The 16,957-nt window shown below is 37.8% G+C and overlaps 2 protein-coding genes across 4 annotated transcripts in view; one reads left to right on the forward strand and one right to left on the reverse strand.

The window, feature by feature from the left end:
• The window catches only part of Kctd19 (potassium channel tetramerization domain containing 19), a 28,876-nt gene extending 26,946 nt beyond the window's left edge, over positions 1 to 1,930 (reverse strand). Inside the window, exons 1-2 of the mRNA XM_077105686.1 lie at positions 1,910 to 1,930; positions 749 to 1,045 (exon numbers count right to left, since the gene is read on the reverse strand). Of these exons, the coding sequence (XP_076961801.1) occupies positions 749 to 1,045; positions 1,910 to 1,930 (318 nt within the window). The remainder of the gene's footprint in view (positions 1 to 748; positions 1,046 to 1,909) is intronic.
• A 1,370-nt stretch (positions 1,931 to 3,300) lies between these two features.
• Positions 3,301 to 16,957, forward strand: part of Lrrc36 (leucine rich repeat containing 36) — a 63,914-nt gene continuing 50,257 nt past the window's right edge. For all 3 annotated transcript variants that reach the window (XM_076837836.1, XM_076837834.1, XM_076837835.1), the window contains exon 1: positions 3,301 to 3,370. In XM_076837836.1, coding sequence (XP_076693951.1) covers positions 3,301 to 3,370 — 70 coding nt within the window. The remainder of the gene's footprint in view (positions 3,371 to 16,957) is intronic.

A 16,957-nucleotide genomic window follows, 5' to 3' on the forward strand; every position in this document is an offset into this window, starting at 1 on the left:
ATAAGCTACATCTGCAGCCCTTTCTATTTTTAACTTTGAGATAACTTATCTTGCAAAGTTGCTTAGGGCCTCACTAATTTGCTAAGGCTGGCCTCAAACTTGCGCTCCTTCTGTCTCAGCCTTCCGAATCAATGGGATTACAACATGTGCCCCCATACCTGACAAAAAGTAATATTCTTGATGAATCTTTTAGATTTTAAATCTCAGATATGGTGTATAGAGCAAGTTGTTCAATTTCTAAAGTTTTCTCCTTTTAAAAGTCAACAACAAAAACAAGCAGATTGACAGGATTTTTGAGAGCCAAAGGCATCCTCTCAGTAAATAGTAAATCCCATCCTGGGTCCATGGCAGCTGCTGGTATAGATAAGGCAGAGTCAGGATGATCTTATTTGTTAAAATCATGATATTTTATGGACATGATGATGCACACCTATAATCCCCAATTAAGGCAGGAGGATCACAAATTCAAAGCCAGTCTGGGCATCTTAGACCATGTATCAACATAAAAAAAAGGCTGGGGCTGTAGCTCAATGGTAGAATGCTTCCCTAGCATGTGGGAGGCCCTGGGTTCAATCCCAGGTACTATGCCAAAAATGAAGCAACAACAAAATCAGGCAATTTTATTGTATTGTTCATTCCTTTAACTCACGATGTGGGTCATCTAAGAAACCAATATATAAAAGGACACACACTTAATAATAGTGATGCCTATGATACTAATCACCGCTCTTTGAAAAGAACATCTTACCTGCAGCAAAGGCATCAGCTGCAAACCCAGTGCTTGCTCATAGAGCAAGTTCAGTTCTGCACAACTGGAGAAGGAGAGCTTGGAGGTGTAGAGGTAATAGTGTACATGCCTAAACGTGGAACCATCTCTGTCGATGAAAAGCCTCTGATTTTCTGAAGAGGTCAAGGCTGAAGCCTCTTTCCACAGCAAGGAGTCTGGAAACTGAGAGAGTTTGCTTCTGGGGACTGAGAAATGCCATCCTCCGACATTAAAATGAAACAAATCTTCTGCGGATTCATGAGACATGCCAGTCTCCTCCTAAAGGAAGAATGAAAATACAGCTATGAAAGAAAAAATAAAAATAAAAAAGCATCCTGATTGGAAAAGAAGGAATTATACCATTTTTTTTTTGTAGTTATAGATGGACAGCATGCCTTTCTTTTGTTTATTTTTATGTGGTGCTGAGGATCGAACCCAGTGTCTCACACATGCAAGGCAAGTGCTCTGCCACTGAGCTACAGCTACAGCCCGAATTAAACTATTTCTATTTGCTGATCTTACATATAGAAAATCCTAAGAAATTGAGTAAAAAACTAATATGAGCCTAGGAAGGTTGAAGGATATAGATCAATATTATAAAAAGTCAATTATATTTTTATACCAAAGCAATGAACAATTCAAAGATTACATTTAAAAAAATAATTACATTACAATACCATCCACAAGAACAAAATATTTAGGAGTTTAACAAAATAAGTATAATACTGGTAACTTGAAAACATTTAAAAATTGTTGAAATTTTAAACAACCTAAATAAGTAGTCTTGTTTATGGATTCAAAGATTCAATGTTGTTAAGATAGTAATACTATCCACATTGATCTGGGCAGTATCCCTACTAAACAATCCCTGTGAAAACTCCAACTATCTTTTTTGCAAATGTGTCAAGCTGACATTAAATTCATGTAGAAATACAAGGGACCCAGAATAGCAGAAACAATCTTGAAAAAAACAAGTTTGAGGATTCCTACTTCCACTTTTAAAATTTAATATAAAGGTAGAGTAACCAAACTGTACTACAGGTATAAGAATATCCATATAGGTATATGGAATAGAATCAGAGTCCAGAAATAAACCTTTATATTTATGTACTGTTGAATTTGTTCATCAACTGATGAATGTACGATATCCATACAATAGACCATTGTTGTTAATACAAAGTATTATAAAGTATTGATACATGTTACAATATGCATGAATCTTGAAACATTTTGCTCAGTGAAAGAAGCCAAATACAAAAGATCACATATTATATGATTCCATTCATGCAATGTGAAGAAGAGTCAAATTTATAAAGAAGGAAAGTAGATTAGTGGTTGCCTAGGGCGGGGGATGTTGGGGTTGGGGATGTGGGAAATGGTATGTGACTACTGCGTATAAGCATATATATGTAAGGACTCCAGATTTTGCTTTCTGTTCTTAAAGGTGACTAACTGGTTGAGAGCTCAATGAAGGTACTTAAGAGTGTGCAGAATTTGGATACTAAAGAAAACCTGCTCCTTGAAGGTAAGCTCCAGTTGTGGACTCAGCTCCTCTTTTCTTATTAAGGATAGGATATGACAAGAGGGTCTTTGCCCAAGAGTTAAGTTTCCTTAAACACATCCCATTCACAGCAGGGCTCCCAAGAAGTGCACCCTAGTGCGAGGGAAGACGCTAAGGGTGGGTGGTGTGGTGGTTCTTTCCAGAGCATTCTTCCCCGAAGTCTGCTAAGGGGTTGGTGTACCCTCAGGCACAGGTAAGCCTGGGGAGCCTGTGGCACTTGAAGGACAAATGGATTCTTCCCAGACTGTTTGCAGGAAACGGGGCAGCCTTAAAATAGTAATTCCCATACACCCCCAGGAGCATACGGATCCCTCTCGCACAAAGGAGCTCTTTTTAAACCAAGTTCTAGAGCTGAAACCATCTCATTCTCTAAAGACAGGACCTGAACTCCCTCAGAGCCAAGTTTTCCAACTTTCCAATTCGGGGATCTTCCCATCATGCCTTAGAAGTCTGTCCCTGCTCCCCCAGTCTTTCAGATCTGGACCCCGCCCCCCCATTCACACCCAACAGCGTCTGGCTCCAAGAGTCAGCACTGCGGGGGCTGAAATATTAAGACCTGCACCCCTACGAAGAGGCACATTCCCATCCCCTCAGAACTGAAAGCCCCCAGATCCTGAGATCTAGAACACTTCATCCCTCAAGGCAGCGCACCCTTCCAATTCCTCAGAGCTAGTTCCCCCAAAATCTTTCAAAGCCCGGACCACCCTCGAATCCCAGCGCCCCAGATCTAATCTGGGCCCCAGCTTCTCCCATTCGCCAGTTTAGTGGTTTTGGCGCCCCCGCCAGGATGGGCTCCGTACCATGGTCGCGACTCCTCCTCGGGCTGCCGCGTGACCCAGGCACTAACGGCCCCCCGGAGAGCCGCTTCACGCGCGGGGGGCGGGGCCGGGAGGTGGTCGGGGCAGCTCGAGGGGCGGGGTCTGGCGTGGGCGGGGAGATCTCGCGGGCGGCGGCAGGTGAGCGGCAGGCGGGAATGGCGGAGCAGTGGGATCTGGATGAGGAGAGCATCCGCCGCCTGGGGGCGTTGACCCTGGAGCAGCCGGGTAGGGTTAGGCTGGGAGGGCCCGGGCCGGGAGCGTGTGGTCAGTGGCTGGGAGGAGAAAACTGAGGCGGGGCCCCTCGGATCCTGGGGTAGCAAAGAGGGAACCGCCGAGGAGCAGTCCCTAAGGCGCAGAGAGGGAAATTGAGGCAGAAAGGGGTTTCACCGAGGCGGAAGTGGAGGAACTGAAGTAGCAGGGCAATCTGAGGCCAAGGACGAGAATTTGAGGAGAGAAAGGGAATGGGAGGTAGAGAAGAAGCGAGATTAACACGTGGGGACCCTGTGACACAAGTGACTCACTTGGACAGAGGAAGGAAGTCTGAACTAAATGGAAGTTGGAAACCCCCAGAGGTACATCGATGGGAGAAGGGAAGTGCTGAGATGGTCAGTTGATGTGATGATGTTGAGGTGGCACAAGGGGCATTTGTTTTTTGTTTCGTTCTTTTTATGGGGGGGGGTACTGGGGATTGAACCCAGGTGCTTTACTATTGATCTCATCCCCAGCCCTTTTTATTTTTTTATTTTGAGACAGGGCTGGCAAAGTTTCTGAGACTGGTCTTGAACTTGCTACCCTCCTGCCTCAGCCTTATGGTCTGGGCCGCCGTGCCGGGCAAGGGGCGTTAATTTTTGGCAGTTGAGGAACTTCCTACCCAGGTTTTCCCCTGGTTGCGGGTGAAAAGAAAAAGGAACCCTCCGGTTGTCCATCCTCTTGAACTTCAAGAGTTTGCCCTTTCATCCATCTGGATGTGTAGCTCCCTTTTCAGGGACACTCAGACCAGCGCCTGGTGTGAAAGGAATAGCAGCTGATCTCACTGGTCCTTAGGTCAGTGACCCAGCCCTGCCTTCATCTTAGTGACTAGAGACCCCACTTTTGACCTCACATAAACTGCTTTCTGAGTGTTTAAGAAAGTTGGAAAAGTTAGCATTTCTAATTCAACCGTTGCCCTCCCTAAACTCACCCTATCATTTTCTCCAGGTCCTGTGTTCAGGGCACATTTCGATCAGACAGATAGATGCTGTTATGATTTCCAATTTACAGATCAGTAAAACTAGATTTAGACTCTTACCCAAAGTCACACAGCTGGTAAAGTGGTGCAGTAGGGTTTTTTGTTTTTTTAACTCAGAGCTCTGATTCTAGAACCTGTGCTGTCACTGTAATAAAAAAGTTGCCTTTCTTCCTTCCCTACTTTTCATTTGTGGAATATGAAATAACTTGGTTTTATTAATAATTTTATTTAAATATTATTACTTTAAATTATAAAAATTAATGTATACTAATAACAGTCAAACATTACATGGATGGATAAAGAGGGTACTAATCTCTTTTTTAAAAAACTTTAAAAATTTTTTTTTAGTTGTAGATGGACACAATACCTTTATTTTATTTACTTATTTTTATGTAGTGCTGAGGATCGAACCCCAGTGCCTCACACATGTGAGGCAAGCACTCTGCCACTGAGCCACAATCCCAGCCGCTAATCTTTTTTTAACAATAATTCTTTATTTGTATTAACTTTTTTGTAGTTGTAGATAGACAGCATGGTTTTATTTGTTTCATTTTTATATGGTGCGAAGGATCGAACCCAGTGCCTCACACATGCTAGGCAAGTGCTCTACCACTGAGCCACAGCCTCAATCCCCCTAATCTTTTTTTTAAGTTTTTTTTTTTTTTTTTAGTTGTGGATGGACCTTTATTTTATTTATTTATATATGGTGCTTCAAATCTAACCTAGTGCCTCACACATGCTAATTAAGCACTCTACAACTGAGCTACAACCCCAGCCCAAGAGGTTACTAGTCTTTTTCTCCTTTTTGTAACCTTCCCCAGAGCTGATAACCAAAGATGTGTGTTTAGATTAATATTTGTAGATATTTCAGTTATATATTATTTTCCAAACTTCTTTGAACCCCCTATTTTACAAGTCAGCTAAGAAAAGCTTTATTTTAATACTGTGTGTGGGGGGGGTAGTGGTGCTGGGGATTGAACCCATGGCCTTGTGCATGCAAGGCAAGCACTCTGTCAACCGAGCTATATCCCCAGCCCCAAAAGCCTTATTTTAAATATTTTTTTTCAGTTGTAGACAGACATAATATCTTTATTTATTTATTTATTTTTATGTGGTGCTGAGGTTGGAACCCAGTGCCTCACACATGCTAGTCAAGCGCTCTAACACTGAGCTACAACCCCAGCCCCTAAGAAAGGCTTTATTGCCTTGAAACACTCTGTGCCTTCCCTACCCCTTTTTTTTCCCCCTCAGATATTGATTTTTTTTTTATATTTGGTCTGGGGCAAAGCCAGGCATGGTGGCACATTTTATTGGCTCCATTACCAGGAAGGCTGAGGTATGAGGTAGGAGAGTTTGAGACCACCTTGGGTAACATAGTGAGGATGTATGATGTGAAGTAATGATATTGGGAGTGCTATATACACCTTCCTTTATCAATTAAAACAGTATATGACAGAATTTTTTTGCTTGACTTTGTATTTATTTGTTTTTATTTCAAGCATTTAAATAACAAATTATTTGTATTCATTTTGACAATTCACACAATTCCAAAATGTCTAAAGTAAAATAAAATATTCTTCTGTCTCCCTCCTTCCATACCTTTTCTATTGTTTATACAGACAGGTACTTTTAAAAAAGAAGTAATGGTATATATATAATTTCTCAATCTGCTTTTTAAACTTTTCAATAAGACACAGGTATTTATTCAATTAAATGAATGTACTTGTGTATGCATTATAAAATCATTCTTTTTTTTATATCTCAGTATTAAAAATTTCAATAAAGTATTTACATTGTCCTTTGCCATATAGAAAAATTTTAAGGTAAAAATTTTAAGCCCGGGGTTGGGGTTGTGCTCAGTGGTAGATCACTTTGCCTAGCACATGCAGGGTCCTGAGTTCGATCCTCAGCACCACATATAAATCAATAAAATAAAGGTATTTTTTCTAACTACAACTAAAAGATAAATATTTTTTTTAAAAATTAAGTCCTTTTAAAATAAATTGTGCTTTTTGTGTCTTATTGATGAGATCTTTCCCTATACCAATATAATAGGCTCCTTTTTTCCCCCCCAGTACTGAGATTAAACCCAGGGACATTTTACCATTGTGATACATCCCCAATCCTTTTTATTGTTTATTTTGAAACAAGGTCTCAATAAGTTGCCAAAGCTAGTCTTGAGTTTTAGATCCTCCTGTCTCAGCATCCCAAATTGCTGGGATTACAGGCATGTGCCACTATGCCCAGCAAAATCTCCTTTATCTTTTTCTAAAAATTCTATAGTTTTGCTTTTTACATCAAATCTACTCGATCGGGAATTTATTTTTATATATGCTGTGTGATATGAATATAATTGTAGTTTTTCTCATGTCTTTTTTTTTTTTTTTTTTTTTTTGTCAAACCCAAAGCCTTCTGCGTAAAAGGCAAGTGCTCTACCACTGAGCTATACCTTCAGTTCAACATAAATCTTGATAACCTGCAAATTCAATGCTCTTTCTAGTTTTACCAACTTTCTTTCTTCACAATAGTCATGGCTAATATCATCCCTTTATTCACTCATTAGAATTTTAGAATAAGCTTGTGACCCAGTCTAATACCTATTTTAAAAATATAATTCTCAGCTATTAAAAGCCTGGTGCAATCAATAGTCTAGGTAAGAGACAATGAATGGGTAATTTGAATTTAGAAGATGATAGTAGAAATAAAAAGAAATGGATGGAGACAAAGCATTTTTGGGAGTCAAATGGATAATATTTATAAAAGGATTGGATGTGAGGTTAAGGAAAATGTAACACTCAAAGATAACATTTAGACTTGGCTTAAGTTATTGCTAGGTGGAGAGTGGTGCCATTTATTGAAAGATAGTGTGTGGACTATGAGGGGGAAGGGTTTGAGAAAGGGGAATCAAGAGATCTCTTTTGAGCATTTTAAATTTAAAATGTTAATAGGTATCAAAGTGGGAGAAACTTAGTAGGCAATTGGATATAGAATCTAGATCTCAGAACAGAGGTCAGAGATATAGATGTCAATTTTGAAGACTTAGCAAATAGTGTGTATTGGGCTAGGGTTGTGGCTCAGCGATAGAGCACTCATCTAGCATGTGCGAGGTCCTGGGTTCAATCCTCAGCACCACATAAAAATAAATAAAATAAAGGTATTGTGTCCAACTACAACTAAAAAATTAAATATATTTTTTAAAAAAACTATGGGTCTAAGTGAACACAGCTAGGGATTGTGGATGAAAAAGAGAAGAAAGGTTAAGATTATACCTTGTATTTCAATGTTTAAAGGTTAAGAGGAATGTGGTGTCTTGGAATTTAAGAAAGGATAGTGTATCATGAAAATAATGCTCAACTGTGCCAAGTACTGTGGATAGACTGAGCAGTTTAATGCAGAAAAGTCTTAGATTTGATGACATGGAACTCACTGGGTACTTGATGAGGGGAGTTTCAGAAGAGTGGGAAGGGAAACTAGATTGGAGTGGAGTGAAAAGGGAATGATATGTGAAACAGTGGAGATAATGAAAATAAGAACTTTTGGCTATAAAGGAGAATACAGAAGTGGAATGGTACCTGGAGGATGGGGTCAAGAACAGGTTTTAAAAACCATGCTGGGGGGCTGGGGATGTGGCTCAAGCAGTAGCGCGCTCGCCTGGTATGCATGCGGCCCAGGTTCGATCCTCAGCACCACATACCAACAAAGATGTTGTGTCCACCTAGAACTAAAAAAATAAATATTAAAAAAATTCTCTGTCTCTCTTAAAAGAATATTTAAAAAACCATGCTATGGCATATTTTAGGTTGATGACAATTATTTGTAGAGAGGGTAAATATAATTATTAATTTTTTGGCTATTAAAATAATTAATTTTTGGCCTGGGTTGTAGCTCATTGGAAGAGCACTTGCCTAGCATGTGTGAGACACTGGGTTGGATCCTCAGTACCACATAAAAATAATAAATTTAAAGAAAGGTATTGTGTTCATCTACAACTTAAAAAAAAAAAAAAATTAGGGATCCAAGATGGCAGGCCAGAGGGAGGCAGCATTCTCTGTCACTCCGAGACCAGGAATTCAAGTAGTGAGAATACTGCTTCTCTGAGCAATATTCCTGCTCTGGACATTTGCCGTCCAGGGCTTCCCTCCTCAGAATGAGAGTAGGTCTCCCAACTATTTACCAACACAGGACTACCAGATGCACAAGGTCTGCCGAGGCAGCACCTTCAGCCACCACCCAGGCAGAAATCATGGACACCACTACCACGCAGGATACCTGGAAGCTTCCTACAAGTAGGAACTCTGGCTGCCACTCCCATGTGGATCCCCATCTACCAACGTGGGGCTCTCCCGGTTGCCGCCATGTTAGGACTCTACAGTAGAGAAGATAGTTTCCAATTCACAGTGGCCTGCTTGCACCCGAGAACCTCACACAGGCTCTGAAGTCAGCCAGTAGCCACACACTGCAAGCCACAGAGCTTGTCTCTGTACTCATTGTCCAACACCATCGCTTAGTTTCCCCCACCTGACCCGACACCCCATGGCTGAAAGCAGGCACCTTTATCTTGGGCCACCTTCATTACCATCTTCAGCGGGGGCAACTCCCAGTTTGGAACTCCAGCTGACCAGGTACCCAGTTTCTAACTACCTCCTCTCCCCAGCAGCTGCTACCCTGGCATAATGACACCCTGGTTACCCTCTCCATCCTGAGGGCAGAGATACCGGCTAACAACAGATGACCCCATCTATTGGATGAAAAGGAAAGCAGGAAAGATCCTGATCTCCAACCAAAACAATACCTGTTTCTTCCTTCAAGATTTTTTTTTCTTCTCCCTCTCTATTCTCCCACCCTCACATCCCCAACATATGTGAAACCAAGTGCTTTGCATGAATTAGGATTTTGAAGACTGGGATGTCTAAATAGTATATTACAGTTGTGTTGTATATTCTTTTTTCTTTCTTTTTCACCAATTTCTATTATTTTAACATTTTTGTATTTTTCTTAATATATATCTGTGTTTGTTTTATGTACTCTACTGTCGTCCCACTTAACTTGTCTACCCAAAGACAACTACTACTTCTCTCTTCTCCTGCTACAAATCTTCCTCTTTAGATTTCTCTTTTCCACTTCCTAACATATTATAACTCTGTATCCTCACCTCCTACCTCAGCATACCATCCTACTCCTCATCCCGGTTCTTTGTCCACCATCAGAAACTGTAAGCCCTTTTACAAACCTACTGTGTATATTCAATTCATCATTTCTGTACATTGTGATCAAACTGTAATTTGTCTTAATAGCAAACATTTGGTTTTTTAGGGTGTATATTGTTTATATGGGATCTGTTAACATTGTCCTTCACCTCAAAGAAAGGTATTGGATCTCTACAGGTGCACCATAAGCCTATAGGGTAAAAACGGTAATGCCTCAGATCCACAGTGCTATAAAGGACGATACACAAGCAATATGAAAATACAAAGGAAGAAAGTGCCCCAAACAAATCAAGATATCACATTATTAGAATCCATAGCCAGCACAGCAGAAGAAATTACTGAGAAGGAGTTCAGGATGTACATAATTAAAATGTTCTGTGAATTAAAGGATGATATAAGAGCAAATACATGCAGCAAAAGATAATTTTGACAAACAGCTACATAAACAAATACAGAAAGAAGAAGATTACTTCAATAGCAATAGAGGTTCTAAAAAAAAATCCTTGAAATGAAAGAAACAGTAAACCAAATTAAAAGTTCAATTGAAAGCATCACCAACAGATTAGACCACTTGGAAGACAGGACCTCAGACAATGAAGACAAAATATATAATCTTGAAAAGAATGTAGACCAGTGAAAATGGTAAAAAAAAAAAAAAATGAGCATCACATTCAAGATATATGGGAAAGCATGAAAAGACCAAATTTAAGAGTTACTGGCATATAGGAAGGCATAGAGTTCCAAACCAATGGAGTGAGCAATCTATTCAATGAAATAGTATCAGAAAATTTTTCAAACATGAAGATTGAATTGGAAAACCAAATTCAGGAGGCTTAAAGGATGCCAAATATACAAAATCACAACAGATCCACACCAAGGCACATTATAATGAAAATGCCTAACATACAGAATAAGAAGAGAATATTAAAAGCCATGAGAGAAAGGAATCAGATTAGATATAGGGGAAACCAGTTAGATTATGTGCAGATTTTTCAACCCAGACCCTGAAAGCTAGATGATCCTGGAACAACATATATCAAACTCTGAAAGAAAATGGATGCCAAAAGAATCTTTTTTTTTCAATAGCTCTATTTTTATTCATTTTTATGTGGTGCTGAGGATCAAACCCAGCATCTCTCACATGCTAGGCAATCACTCTACCACTGAACTACAACCCCAGCCCCCAACCAAGAATCTTATATCCAACAAAATTAAGCTTTATATTTGATGATGAAATAAAAACTTTCCATGATAAACAAAAGTTAAAAGAATTTAAAACTTAAAAGCCTGCACTACAGAGCATCCTTGGCAGAATTTTCCATGAAGAGGAATTAAAAAACAACAAGGAAAATCAGCAAAGGGGGGCTGGGATTATGGCTCAGTGGTAAAGCACTTGCCTAGCACTCGTGGGGCCCTGGGTTCTATCCTCAGCACCACATAAAAATAAATGAATGGAAAAAAGGTATTGTGTCCAACTACAATTAAAAAAATATTTTTTTTAAAAAGAAAATCAGAAGAGGGAGGTATTCAGTAAAGGAAAAACTAATAAAAGGGGAAAACAAGTTAAATACCAAAAATAAACAAAATAGCTGGGAAAATAAATTATGACTCAATAATAACCCTGAATGCTAATAGCCTAAACTCACCAATCAAAAGACATAGACAAGCAGACTGGATTAGAAAAAAAGACCCAACAATATGCTACCTCAAAGAGACTCATCTAATAGGAAAAGATAACCACAGACTAAAGGTGAAAGGTTGGGAAAAATCATACCACTCACATGGTCTGTGGAAGCAAGCAGGTATTTCCACCCTCATATCAAAGTAGACTTCAAGCCAAAGTTAATCAAAAGGGATAAAGAAGAATATTTCATACTGCTTAAGAGAACCATTTGTCAAAAAGACATAACAATAATAAATTTATATGCCCCAAACAATGAAGCATCTATGTTCACCAAACAAACTTTTCTCAAGTTCAAGAGTCAAATAGACCACAACACAATGATTCTAGGTGACTTTAATACACTCCTTTCATCACTAGATAGATTGTTCAAAGAAAAGCTGAACAAAATGGAAATAGTAAGGATGGTGGAAGGAGATGGTCATCATTATACAAAATACATATATGAAGATGTCTAAGGTATGTGTCAACATACCTTATATACAGATATGATAAATTGTGTTTTATAGGAGAATTAAGAATTGTAATGCAAAAATAGAGAGAGCTCATGTATAATGGCATAATTTGACGTGAACATACTATATATACAGAGTTATGAAAAATTGTGCTGTGAATGGATAATTATGAATGTAATGCATTCCACTATTGTCATGTTGTAATAAATAAATAAATAGAGAAAAAACTGAACAAAGAAACTATAACTCAATAATATAATCAATAACTTAGACTTAACTGCCAAGCCCTAGGTTCAATCCCCAGCCCAGTGCTGCCAAATAAATAAATAACCAAATAAAATTTTTCATTTTTTAAAAAATCAGGATCTATATAATAGCCATATATGACAACTGTTTGATATATGTCTTCAATCTTATTTTATCTATAAATTTTCAATTTTTTCCCTTGCATTTTCCATTATTTGAATAAACTGGGTCATTTGTCAACAAAAGTTCACTGTAATCTGTATTTTGTTTACTATATTTCTAAGATGTTTAATGTTTTCCTTTATTTCCTGTATTTAATATGAATTGGTAGTTAGATGAACTTTAATCAGATTCAGGTTTGAGAGGTGTGTGTGTGTCTGTGTGTGTGTGTGTCTGTGTGGAAACATGCGTGGGCGCATTTCCTTTTTGGCCAAGACTACCTTCTGGAAAATGTTGTGTAATCCTATTGTGCGTATATAATGCCTGGTATTCTTTCTTTTTGTGATGTCCATTGAATATGATTGCCTATGTCCATTAATTCATTAAGGATTACAAAATGGTAATTTTCTAATTCTATCTTCCATTCCTCTTCTTTAAGTGTAAAAATTCTATAAATGACAAATTCTCTATATCATCTATTTGATTATCCTGAGGTTCAATTTGTATAGGAAAGACAGGATAAAAGCTTGATTTAAAAAACAACAACTTTATTTGCCACTTTTCAGAGTGAGTTGTTTTCTTGGCATCCTTTAAAAGTGACTAATGAGTACTGTTTCATTTTCTAAGTATAAATTCATTGATTCACATATATTTGGAGCCAGACATGGTGGTACCTGCTGTAATGCCCATGATTTGGGAGGCTGAGGTGGGAGGATCACAAGTTCAAGGCCATCATCAACAGCTTAGCAAGACCCTATCTCAAAATGAAAAATAAGATAACAATAATTTTAAAAGGACCTGAGTATTTGATTCAGTGATTGAAATATTCCTGGATTCAATCCCAAGTACAAAAAAAAAAAAAAAAAGTAAGGTAACTTCCATCTGTTGCTACTCTAAAAAAAATTAGATGTAGATGGACAGAACACCTTTATTTTATTTGTTTATTTTTATGTGGTACTGAAAATGGAACCTAGTATGTCACACATGCTAAACAAGTGCTCTGCCACTGAGCTACAGCTCCAACCCTTGTTACTCAATTTTCAAAATTTTTATTCGTTAATGGACCTTTGTTTTATTTATTTATTTTTATGAGGTGCTGAGAATTGAATCCAGTGTCTCACACATGATAGGCAAGCATTCTACCACTGAACTACAACCCCAGCCCAATTGTTACTCAATTTATCCCGACTTTGGCTAGTGAGAAATCTTTCAAGTTGATTTCTGAGGCCTTTTTAAAATTTTTTATTTATTTGAAGTTCTTTCATTGTTATTATAAACAAGTTTTATTAAATGTTATTAATTTGATATCAAAATGACCTGTAAATGGCTTCCTATAGAGAAATTACTTGATTTATTGTTTTCATTAATAAAATAAGTTTTTGCCCATAGGGTTATATAGCCCCTATTTTCATATTGGGAGATTATTGTCTTTTCTGTTTGATTTGGTTTGTTTGTTTTCCTACAGTGTTGGGGATTGAACCCATTTTTCACATGCTAGGCAAGTCTCTACTACTGAGCTACATAACCCCAATCCCTATTCTATTGTTCTTGATGTCTATGATATACAATTTTTTTTTACTTTTTAATAATGTGGCTACTAGAAATTTTAAATTATGCCTGTAGCTTACATTATATTTTTACTGGATAGTGCTGGACCCATCCAGAAGGCTAGAAGATAACACCCCAAAAGCATTTTCTGGGGTCTGTTGCATGCTCAAAGATATGAGGAGCCAGTGCAGATGCTCAACTTTTCAGGCCAGCTCTGAGGCCACCTACCCATATTTGAACATCCTGAGGGCATATTGAACTTTCTGAGGGCAGGTCCATTTCTTTTTATTTCTTTAAACATGCCCATTATCACAGGTCTCCAGAAAATATATTAACTTTCCAAAACTGGCAAGTTTTACTTACATTTTGAGGCTCTGGGAAATTAGGCTGGGAATGGAAGAAAAAAAATATAGGCCCAAGAGAGGGGCTGGCTTGGTGAGGATTAAGGCAGGTGGAAAGGAAATATAATGTTTGATTTGCTCTCTGGCCTGCACTTCATGTGAATCATAAAAGAATGTCTGTCTTTGTAGCAGTTTATCATTTGAATAATAATTCTGATTCCCTTGAAAAATGTTCAGTCTGCTCTTCAAATTAGTCTGCAGTGAAAATCATGAGAAATGCTGAGGTAACTGATGGAATCCTATTTGTCCTTAGCTTTTCTACAATAACAGACTCTCAGAATATTATATTTTTGTATACCACAGAACTACCAATATATTGCAGTCACTCCTCATTTTACACTTTTTTCAGCCCCTGGCAACAACTAATCTGCTTTCTGTCTCTATGCATTTGTGTCTTAATATGAGATTTCATATGAGTGGAATAATACAATATTCTGGCCTTTTATGTCTGGCCTCTTTGACTTAGCATGAGATTTTGAAAGTTCATTCATATTTTAGCATGTATCAATAATTCATTCCTTTTTATTAATAGACTTTAGTTTTTAGAGCTCTTTGAGGCTTACAGAAAAATTGCACATAAAATAGAGAATTCCTGAATACCCTTTGCTCCCTTACATTTCACCCCATTTCCCACCCTTATAGTTTCCCCTATTACTAATAATTTTACATTAGTGTGGTACATTTATTACAATTGATGAACCAATATTGATGCATTATTATTAAAGCCCATGTTTATATTAGGTTTTGCAGTTCTGTGGGGTTTCACAAATATATAATGGTAAAAATCATATTTTTACCATTACAGTATCAAATAGAATAGTTTCACTGCCCTAAAAATTCCCTGTGCTCCATCTATTCATCCCGCCTTCCCTAGCAATCCCCTTATAATCACTGATCTTTTTACCATTGCCTTTTTCAGAATGTCATAAAACTGGAATAACATAGTGTGTAAATTTTTCAGGTTTTTTTCCACACAGCAAAATATATTTAAGGTTCCTCATTTTTTCCCCATGATTAATAGCATATTTCCTCTTATTGCTGAATAAGATACTACTGTGTGACTGTACCATAGTTTGTTTAGCCATTTACCTATGAAGGACATCTTGGTTGCTTACAAGATTTGGCAATTATGAACATTTGTATATATTTATTTATTTATTTACTTGATCCTGGGGATTGAACCCAGGGCGCTTTACCACTGAGCTACATCCCCAGTTCTTTTTATTTTTTTATTTTTGAGATGGTCTTCAATAAGTTTCTGAGGCCTCAAACTTGTGATTCTTCTGCCTCAGCGTCCCAAGTTGCTGGAATTATAGGCACATGCCAACCTGCCTGGCTTTGTGTTGGTTTTGTGAGGACATAAAGTTATAATTCACTTGAGTAAATTACAGAGGTACAGCGCTAGATCAAATGTTAAGATATGTTGAGCTTTGAAAAGGTGGTGTATTTATACATAATGGAATGTTACTCAGCCATAAAAAATGATTATGACTTTTGCCTATAAATGGATGGATCTAGAGACTGTCATGCTAAGTGAAATAAGCCAATCCCCCAAAACTAAAGGTTTGATATTCTCTCTAATGTGTGATGCTAACAGGAAACAAGGGTTGGGAGAGGGAAGAATGGAAGTTAAGTGGATTAGACAAAGGGGAATGAAGGGAAAGGGGAGATGGGACCAGGAAAGACAATAGAACAAATTATGAATTAGACATAACTTTCCCATGTTCATGTATGAATACACCACCAGTGAAACTCTATATCATGTATGACCAACAAGAATGGGATCCTAATTAGAATACTCCATGTATGTATAATATATCAAAATGCACTCTATTGTCATATATATCTAAAAAGAACAACAACAAAAAAGATGTGTTGAGCTTTGTATAAATCTGTCATACTGTCTTCTAAGATAGCTGAACCATTTTGCATTCCATCCAGCAATAAGAACCATTCCTTCCCCCAACAATCCCACAAACATTCATCATTGTCAGTATTTTAAGTTTGGGCAATTCTGATAAGTGTGTAGTGATATCTTCTTGTTTTTAATTTTATATTTCCTTATGATTTATGTTGCTAAGCATTTTTGAGTTCACCATCTATGCTGTATGTATGTATTTATTTTCTATTTTAAAACATTTTTGGTGAAGTGGATTTTCAGGTCTTTTCCATTATTAAATTGGATTTTTTATTCTCTTATTGTTGAGGTTTAAGAGTTCTTTGGGGGCTGCGGTTATAGCTCAGTAGCAGAACGCTTGCCTAGCATCATGTGTGAGAAACTGGGTTTGATCCTCACCACTACATAAAAATAAATAAATAAATAAAGGGATTGTGTAAATCTACAACTTAAAAAAAATTAAAAAGAGTTCTTTGTATATTTTGAATATTATCCTTTATCAGAAAACATTTTTCCAGCATTTTATCTTGGTGTGTTAGCTTTCCATTGCTGTACCAAATACCTAAGACAAATCAACTTATAAAGAAGAAAGGTTTATTTTTGGTTCATGATTCTGTCCATCTACATGATCACATGACCCTTTGCTTTGGGGCCCATGCAAGGCCATACATCATGGTGGGTCACATGGTAGAAAAGGCTGCTTACTTTGAGGTGGCCAGGAAACAAAAAGATAAAGGGGCCAGAGTCCCAATATCCCCTTCAAAGGCACACCCTAATGACCTAACTTTCTTCCCCTAAGATTCCCCTAATAAAGGTTCCACCATCTCCCAGTACCACCAGGAGCTGGAGACTAAACCTTCAACATATGGCATTTGGGGGACATTCAGCTGAACAATATTTTTCCTTTTGTGTCTGGCTTATTTCATTTAGCAAACTATAAAAGCCTAGCTGTGGCTTGTTTTTTAATTCTCTTAGCAGTGTCTTTTATGG

This window comes from Callospermophilus lateralis, chromosome 18, assembly GCF_048772815.1.
Source record: "Callospermophilus lateralis isolate mCalLat2 chromosome 18, mCalLat2.hap1, whole genome shotgun sequence".
Classification (NCBI taxonomy): domain Eukaryota; kingdom Metazoa; phylum Chordata; class Mammalia; order Rodentia; family Sciuridae; genus Callospermophilus; species Callospermophilus lateralis.